Below are 9943 nucleotides of genomic sequence, written 5' to 3'. Positions count from 1 at the left end.
AACTAACTTGCAGCAAAAAGCATAAACAACAAATTATTCTACAGATCACGTCCTACGTCATGTTTCAATGTCGCTCACCTGCCAGACGTCTGTCATGTATCCAAGCAGTTTTTCATTCGCTCGCAAAGGATACCTGTTTACCGTCCTCATTAAATTTCAAGCGTTCGTTTAAAATTCAAATTTCGATACAATCTATGGAATTTCAAAAGCACGAATGCAGATGAGATTACTGACGGTTATAGCCCCAGTTCACATAACCACCCTGTCCTTGTCTGTTTGAATACGCAGGATGAATTTCACATGTAAAGTAAAAATCCCCTCCCCAAGCCATTCATAAAATAGATAATAACTTAATGTCAACTCGTCGTCTATAAATAGAGGCTTTATTTATTATCATACTGGTTTTGTATCACGAGAGCCAACAGTGATCAACGCAGACCCAGATCTGCTGTAAATACTGCGAACATAGACCCAGATATGTTGTTAATACTGCGATCAAAGTAAACCCAGATCTATTGACAGTAATGCGAACAACGTAGACCCAGATATGGTGTCAGTACTGCGAACAACGTAGACCCAGATCTGTTGTCAATACTGAGAACAAAGTAGACCCAGATTTGTTGTAAATACTGGTAACAAAGTAGACCCAGAGATGTTATAAATGCTGCGAATAACGTAGACCTAGATCTATTGTCAACACTGCGAACAACGTAAACCCAGATCTGTTATAGATGCTGCGAATAACATAGACCCAGATCTGTTATAAATACAGCTAACAAAGTAGACCCAGATATGTTATAAATACTGCCAACAAAGTAGACCCAGATATGTTATAAATACTGCCAACAAAGTATAACCAGATATGTTATAAATACTGCGAACAAAGTAGACCCAGATATGTCATAAATACTGCCAACAAAGTAGAACCAGATCTGTTGTCAATGCTGCGAATAACGTAGACCCAGATCTGTTGTCAGTACTGCGAACAACGTAGACACAGGTCTGTTGTAAATACTGAGAACAAGATAGACCCAGATATGTTAATAAATACTGCGAACAACGTATACCCAGATCTGCTGTCAGTACTGCGAACAACATTGACCCAAATCTGTTGTCAATACCTAGCCGATAGATCAACATTGCTGCTTGTTTTTCTTTGTGTTTTTTTCGGGGTGGTGGTGGTGTTTAAGGTACATATCACAATGAAAGTCATATCGTGCTGAGAGAAGTATAAAGGTGTGCCTGTCAATAACACACCACGGTAGCTTATGTGAGCTGATGGGATGGAAATCGAACTTCTGGTTATGAGATCAACGCATTAAGCATTGACCCACGTGAGCTACACCTACCCACAACCCTTTCAGAATCAGTTGTCTGTACTACCTATCATTCAAGGAAATAAAGTCATCTACCCGATCATTAGAATGTCATGGACAATCTATATTGATACTGTTAGGGATAACACACACACACACACACACACACGGTGGGGGGTCAACATACATGTTATTGCGCTTAGTTTACGGAAGTCAATTACAGGGCAAAATTCATGTTCAACAGTCATTTGTTGTCAGTACGATTGACTACCGGCTTCTCTGGTTTGTTCACTTCACAAAAACAACCATGTCTCTCATATGAGACTTTTCGTCTGCTTGGATAAACGTAAGAGCAATAACCTGTCGTATGTTGACCCCATTGTGTATGTATGTATGTATGTATGTATGTATGTATGTATGTATGTATGTATGTGTATGCATGTATGTATGTATGTATGTATGTATGTATGTGTATGCATGTATGTATGTATGTATGTATGTATGCATGCATGTATGTATGTATGTATGTATGCATGTACGTGTGTGCATTAATGCATGTATGTATATGTATGCATTGTATGTATGTGTGTGTGTGTGTGTGTGTGTGTGTCTCCCTCTATGTCTCTCTCTCTCCAAGTAAAAAAACAGGCTACCTGGCGACATTAAAATAGCTTAATATAAATTTAAAATGTTTTGGTTGTTTTGGAAAATCTTGAATAATGATATGAGATAGATAAATATATAGATAGACGACATATTAACTATCTTCATGTCTACTTATAAATCCACATACATACATACATACATATATACATACATACATACATACATGAATGCAAGCATGCATACATTTACCTTCCTACATGCAAATATGGGTCACGGGTACATATCGTTAAATATGTATATGTTTGCTGTTGCGAAATAAGGCTTGTCATTTTATTTATGAAACTTTTATTACGCATTGAAATTCTACAAGATCAAACATAGTGTCTCAGGTTGTTCCTACATACTTTTTTTTTAAATTTTACGTGATCAATGGGGAATACCTTTATAATGTATTTTGTTAAGTCTGGCCAACCAATCAAAAGTTCATATTTATTCAATCGTTGGTAAACATGTTTGCGCTTTATAAAATAAAAACAAGGTGCATTTAGTTCTCGAAATTTCTCAGTGGTCACAATGACAGACTTTCCTTTGCTCAAAATCATAAATGATAAATAACGTCATAATCGATAAGACAACCCTATGATTATTTTTGTCACCTCTCTTTTTCTTCCCTTTTTCGGGATTTGGTTGGGTATTTTTTAAATAATAACGGTGTTTATGGACTTAGGAATTATTAACCCCGAATAGGAAGTTGAATGGACAAACACGGAGATTTGTTTTTATTTGTTTAATTTTGCTTGTTTGTTGTTATTTTTTCCCCCACTGCTACTTCTTTGAGAACGACGAGTCCTTTTGATAATAATAACCGTGTGAAATTCTAACTTGATTGACCCTGATTACTATGTCAAAAGAAATACAATAATACCCGAATAGGGCAGGTTACTGATTCACCTTGTTCCAATAAATATAATTTCCGCACAAAACTATCTGAAGATTGACAACTTTTTCCCCGCCTTCCCACCCCACTTACTGTACAGGATAAACACAAAAGAAAATCAATATCAGCACTGACGGGAAAGTAGTACGGCACAAGTACGACTCAAGCGGTTTCCTCCTAAAAGAGAATTGACGATGCAATTAAAACGATAAGTCTGTATTCTGACAAATACAGATGAAGAAAATAGCAGTAACGTTAAATGATTACAATAACTAAGATACATTTTAAGCATTTACAACGTAAAAGTGTATGCTTAAATAGGATTATATTTAAGAAAAAATGGATTTTAAATATTTCAGTTAATTTTAATTGTTTCACTTTCTATCTAAAGCGGATGATAGGTAACTGCTGTGTCTCGGCTTTAAGAGAGACACGTAGATGTGATAAAGTATCTCCTGTACACAGCTGGTAACTAGACCAATCCAAAGGCCAGCTCATGTTAGTTAAAAATTAACTGACCAATCAAAACTTAGTACATGTCACTACATGGCTTGAGTGTTTTAAAGGTCATGTAGATGTATGTCTTGAGGTCATTTGGAATATGAGCTCGGGCATGTAAGGGAGCTCGGACCGAACAAAATTTTTTAATTTTATAAAAGAAAAATATTGTTTCAATTTTATAAAAGAAAAATAATGTTTGAACAAAAACTAGGAGAGGCCCGGGTATTTCTTACCCCAGGGTCAGTGGTTGCTCTCTACGGACCTGGGAATATATTATTAATTATTTGTGCATGTAATCGCAGTAATTATTTGATAATGAAACATTTAAATATACTCATTGCGCAACTGCACGACATTCAATTGTTGCATCGTTGAAATCTCCTTCCCGACAGAACCCTCGTATCAACCAAAGTTGCATCCGTAAGATTGGTCTGAAATGTGTATATTGCGCCAATATAAGATGGTTTAATCCAGCTTTAAGGACGGCATCCTGGATCAATACATTCTAACTCTAAAACACTAAACAAATAAATTAATTTTCCTATAGCAAAATACATGTGAATTTTTGGTCGAGGATATAAATGAATGAAATGATAGGTGTTGTTACCCACTAAATACATAACAGGTTTCCAAAAAGCCAGTTTTATTGATTAGTTGTTCCAAAGAGTAGATCAACCTTTGACAAGAACTTCACTGTGATGCAGTTGGATTAGTTAAGGCAACAAGTGAATGTCGTGCCAGAAAGTATTGTTTTATCAGATATATTGGATCTAAAGATTTATTTCACATCAGTAAGATTTCCAGATAGCTAAACATAATATTGTCGATAACATCTCATATGTGATCGGGTTTCGAATACTTTTTTTTTCATGGATATAAACTAGCACAGACGGCCCACAATGATGTTACCAAAAGCAAATTTTGCGTACGTGATCCACTAGAGTGATCAAAACAGGTTACTAATTTGATCGCTTTTCACGATTGAACAAAAGGAAATAGTTTGATCACGAGTGTAGAATGGCATGTGCTAACAGTGACGTTTTAGTGACAGGGTTGTTAACGGTGCATTAATTAATTAGTGGAATGTTGCTTTGTACCTCTCAGTGGAATACGCTATGACAACAAACACAAATAAGCAACATTACTACTACCGCTACTACTAACAACAGCAGCAACAACAACAACAATAATAGTAAAAATAAATGCACAATAATGTACTTTAGACGTTGAAGTATATAATATAATTGAAGTAGTTCTAGTATTAATAAAAATAATAGCTCATGTCTTTTGGTGTGGTCAAACTTGGTTGAATTTTTAACGGTACATCAACACAAGTAGGTTATTTGGTATCTAGTAAGAAGAAAGAATAGTTGACGTTTTGCGTGGAGATTGATGTGTTAAGTACAGAAAAGTAAGGGAATATATTGAAATTGTAAAGAACTAAAAGTTAATTCAGCTTATATTTCATATTTGATTTTTTTCTGGAAAATGAAACATACTGGTTACTATGGGTTACCTTGTAATTAACATTATTGAAATCAGCTTCAATATATATTATCTGGTTGACCCAGTAACACCCACCTCTCTCTCTCTCTCTCTCTCACCACCACCCCCCCCCCCCCGACTCTGTGCTTTGATCGATAATTTGGGTAATTTGTTACCTAGAAAAGAATGCCTCACCTTGCAAGAACAACAACAACAACAAAACAAGCAAACACTAAAACATTAGGATTGAGGTCATTCAAGAATCTGTATGTGCGGAATAAACCGTACATGGAGAATTTTTGTAAACAGTCCTGGGCACATTTTAAAAAGAGTTAAAACATACTGCACACTTGACAGAAGAATACATGAAACCTAAAATACGAGCTTATTGTCGGTGTTAATTTCTTCTTCTTGTTGTTGTTTTTGATGCTTTGTTGTGTGCTGTTTTTTTTTTTTTTTTTTTTTTCATTGTAAGAAATCAACTGCATGCTACGTGCTTATTAAACGCTCGCTCTCTCTCTCTGTGTTTATCCGGTACGTGCTTACGAAAAGCTTTAAATCAGCTCTCCGCATATACGATTGTGAAGTACATGATAGATCGAGCAACTGGCGTCATATCCGTACAAAGCATCTTTTCCCATTATTATATTCATTTTACTTTTCTGTAGTACTAGTAGAAGTTGTAGCAGTAGTAGTAGTAGTTATTGTTATTGTTAGTAGTAATAGTAGTAGTAGTAATAGTAGTAGTAGTAGCAGGAGTAGTAATAGCAGTAGTAGTAGTAATATTAGTAGTAGTAGAAGTAGTAGTAGCAGGAGTAGTAGTAATAGTAGTAGTAGTAGTAGTAGTAGTAGTTATTGTTGTTGTTATTGTCAGTATTCATAGTAGTAGTAATAGTAGTAGTTGCATGAGTACTAGCAGTAGTAGAAGTAATAGCAGTAGTAGTAGCAGTAGCAATATCAGTAGTAGTAGTAATATTAGTAGTATTAGCAGTAGTTGAAGTAGTAGTAATAATAGTAGTCGTAGTAGTATTAGCAATAATAGTAGCAGTAGTAGTAGTAGTATATCCAGGGTGCCCGGATCCCCTCCCCCAAGCTAAAACAAGCAACACACACATACGTACAGTCACTTGTCACTTGAAAATTGACCATCGTTTTATTTTCGAGCACGTTTATTTGGTATTATGCACACTTTGAGTAAATAGACACATAAACTTTTGTTTTGTGCTCTTTCGATGAAAGTCAGGGTCCTTTAGAAATTCTGCACTCTCCCCAACACTTGTCGTAATTCGGCCCCTGCGCATATCGCCGAATCACTTTCTTCTTGCTATTTCTTATAGATTTATGACCCATTTTGTCATTTTGTCATGTTCCTTAATTTAATGTGGGGCATAATCCCGTTAGTGTAACATGTCCAGCAGTTTTATGTGTACCTTACCACAAAACAAGGTATCAGCTATGCAGGGGTCTCCAAACTACGACCCGCGGGCCGGATGCGGCCCGCGAGGCCCTCACATCCGGCCCGTGGAGACCTTTTTGTCTGCGGAAAAAAATTACGGAAATTTACGTGTATCCTGCCAAGATCAGCCGCCGCTTATGTGGACGTTATGTTTTTACCGAATTAAAATAGAGGCGCGCAGTGGTGCGTTATGTTTTCCAACCGATCACTACATTGCAAAACCTTATTCGCTGCTTAGTTTTTCTACTTCCGTTCACAGTCAATGAGATGATATAACGCCATCTAGTGGCGGAGTTTTTAAATGGTTTGCTGCTTGTTCAAGACTTGATTATTTTGATCACAGTTTGCCAGTTGCGGTTGACTGCTGCGATGAGGAGGTGTTGGTGTCAGTTAGCGTCTGATTGCGAATATTCTGAAGAGGAAACATTAAAAGCAACAATCTCTCTACCATAAGTGGATATATTTGCACACTATATTCAGGTAAGTTTAACGTAAGAAATCATAAGAATTTTTAAAAATTGCAGCTATAATTGCGACGAAATTAGTTCGAATAATCAGGTTTTTTGAGCGATATTGTGTGCAAGATACTTTCAGTTTCACTATTTATTAATGTTGAATTCACTTTATTTTAGTGCCCAGCGATGGCCGAGAAGAAGAAAAGAAAAATAGACCATTGAGTGTCGGCAATTTCAAGAAGAATGGAGTTTGAAATGCTTCTTCATCAAATCCCATGAGAAAGCATTGTGTGTGATTTGCAACGAAACCGTGGCTGTGATGAAAGAATACAACCTGCGCCGTCATCATCAAAGCAAACATCAGGAGAAATATGCACAGTTGGAGGGTAAAGTCCGTGCCGAAAAATTTTCTAAATTACAAAATCAACTCACATCTCAGAGGACATTGTTCAATAAATCCTCAAATGAAAATGAATCCTTAACTAAGGCCAGTTATAAAGTTGCCTACGTCCTGGCTAAAAGTGGCAAACCGTTTACAGATGGTGAAGTAGTGAAGGAATGTTTGTTGGAGGTGGCTGAGGAACTTTGCCCAGAAAAGTCAAAACAATTTGAAAGTGTAGCTTTGGGTGCAAATACCATTGCCCGCCGTGTTGCAGACATGGGTGAAAACATTGTGACTCAAATAGCGAAAAATGCAAGCAAGTTTCGCCATTTTTCAATTGCAATGGATGAATCGCTGGACAGCTGTTCCACCTCTCAACTGCTTGTGTTCATTAGAGGTGTAGATGAAGACATGAACATAACACAAGAGCTGGCTTCCCTACATAGCATGTATGGCACTGTTACCGGAGAGGATATATTCGATGAGTTGAAAAAAAACATTTGCTGATTATAACTTGGACTGGACTAACCTCAGTTGCCTGACTGTTGATGGAGGAAGGAACATGAGTGGCATAAAGAAAGGCTTGGTTGGACAAGTGAAGCAGATGTGTAATGAGAAAAACATTCTACAACCAATGTTCCTGCACTGTATTATTCACCAGCAAGCTTTGTGTGCTAAATATGTGGACATTAGCAGTGTACTGAATCCTGTGGTGAAGATGGTGAATTTAATAAGGTCACATGGGCTCAACCACAGACAGTTCAGAGACATGTTGAAAGATACAGACACAGAATCGCAAGATTTACCATATTACACAGCAGTAAGATGGCTAAGTTGTGAGAAAGTTCTGAGCAGAGTATGTAAGTTAAGAAAGGAAATAGGTGACTTCCTGGAAAGTAAAGGCAAGCCACAGCCATTACTGTCTGATGAAGAGTGGGTATGGAAATTGGCCTTTGCTGCAGACATAACTAGTCATTTAAATTTTCTGAACCTAAAACTACAAGGAGAGGAAAATCTAGTTTCTGATCTATACACCCACCTAAAGGCCTTCAGATCCAAACTTGTCTTGTTTTTGGAACAAGTACAGGCCAACAACTTGACGCACTTTCAGCAGTGCAAGGTCTTCATGGCTGAAGCAACAGCTGAGTTCCCCACGTCATTTGCATGCGAGATCATCAAAGACCTCCAGCTGCAGTTTCAGCAGCGGTTTTCTGACTTGGATTCAAAGGCAGAAGTGAGACTGTTTCAAAACCCATTTGAAGCAGATGTGGCCAGTTGCCCAAATGAACTGCAGCTGGAGGCCATTGAGTTGCAAGCAAATGACCTCCTTAGGGACAAGTTCAAAGAAGGACTGGTGGGTTTTTACCAGTTTTTGCCCAAGGAAGACTTTCATAATGTCAAAACTTTTGCATCAAGGTACCTTTCAATCTTTGGAACAACATACCTGTGTGAACAAACATTTTCAAGAATGAAATACGTGAAGAACAATTTGAGAACAAACTTGTCCGATGATAATCTCAGGTCACTGTTGATGTTAGGGACATCAAATCTAAAGCCAGAAATGTCTGCTATTTTGGCATCCAGGAAACAATTTCACCATTCCCACTAATACAGGTGTTCATGTGTAGTGTATCAATGTGTTATTAAATAATAACTGAATAAAATAATATTAAATAAATAATTAAAAACAACATCCATGTTTTGATTCTTTTTTATTTGGACCTCGAGTGTGTAGTTGGCCCCCGAACTGCTGTTTGATAGTTAATGCGGCCCTCGGGCTGAAAAGTTTGGAGACCCCTGAGCTATAGCCATAACTGCAGATGATCGTGTCATTAAGTGACTTTGCCCTAGAATCTGCTGTAAGGGATATTGGCCCTTTTTTATATTGTAGCTATTGCAGTGCACGACACAATCGTTTTAGAGTATCTGTCCCAGATTATTTTGGATTGCCATGAACATTCGCACAATTGGATCGTAATAACCCCCGATGACGTATATATCCCCCAAATCGCTTAGCTCTCACAATTTGTTTTAGAGGTCTGCCCATTTTAGTCTGTCTTTGTAAGCTTCCCATTTTTCGTATTGCTGTGTAAGATGGTGTGTGATGCAGTCTCACTTGCGAAAATAGTCCCGTAGCTTTTCAGTGATTCTCCTCAAGCTTGACTTATCCCATTGTTCCTATAATTAGCGTTAGACTTATCACACGTATTGTCCTGTAGCCGAATGCAGCGTATGATGCAATATCGTCATCGAAATCAACCCTACAGTTTTCGAATGATTGTCATAAGGCTTAGGAAATGCTATGGTCATCGCTTGAAGATGTTCATGTCCAGACATCACTAACCTCTGTCAGTTAGATATATTGTCCTCCGTCTCTTTGGTGAGCGAATATAGTACACCATCTTTAGTGTAATGAGTTCAGCGGTGTTCGATTACCAACAAACTTGGCTTATATTATTGCCAGCACCAAGGCATACTCATATCGACAAATCGTTTTCTGGCAAACAAGTGTTGTTAGAATTCTCGGTTTTTTCGTACTGCAGCTTACACAGTGTGTGACATAATATTGTTGCTGCATCTAGTCCGGAAGACTAATGGATTGCAATTGAAATTGACTGATCTTACGGTTACCAACTGAACGTGTGCATTAGGCCCGATTACATTCGGTTATTCGTTGCCCTTTCAATCTTGCCGCCTTACGTAATATATGACGCATTCTCTTGAGTGTAACAAGCCCTACAGTGTTTGAACGATTGCCACAAAGCTTGAAAAATTGTATATGCATTACCTGCCGATATCCATACC

The 9943-nt window shown here is 37.5% G+C and overlaps 1 protein-coding gene across 1 annotated transcript; it reads left to right on the top strand.

The window, feature by feature from the left end:
• Positions 1 to 7700: 7700 nt before the first annotated feature.
• On the top strand, positions 7701 to 8747 carry LOC149784652 (general transcription factor II-I repeat domain-containing protein 2A-like). The gene has a single exon (XM_089933022.1). It carries the CDS (start codon positions 7701 to 7703, stop codon positions 8745 to 8747), a length of 1047 nt encoding a protein of 348 aa, XP_089789148.1.
• The last annotated feature ends 1196 nt before the right edge of the window (positions 8748 to 9943 follow it).

This window comes from Sinohyriopsis cumingii, chromosome 14 (genome assembly GCF_028554795.1).
Source record: "Sinohyriopsis cumingii isolate HCF-2022 chromosome 14, ASM2855479v2, whole genome shotgun sequence".
NCBI lineage: Eukaryota > Metazoa > Mollusca > Bivalvia > Unionida > Unionidae > Sinohyriopsis > Sinohyriopsis cumingii.
This window is presented reverse-complemented; position numbering and strand designations above follow the sequence as displayed.

Coding starts and splice junctions, on each gene's coding strand:
- LOC149784652 (XM_089933022.1), top strand. CDS start 7,701: ATGAGTGGCATAAAGAAAGGCTTGGTTGGACAAGTGAAGCAGATGTGT.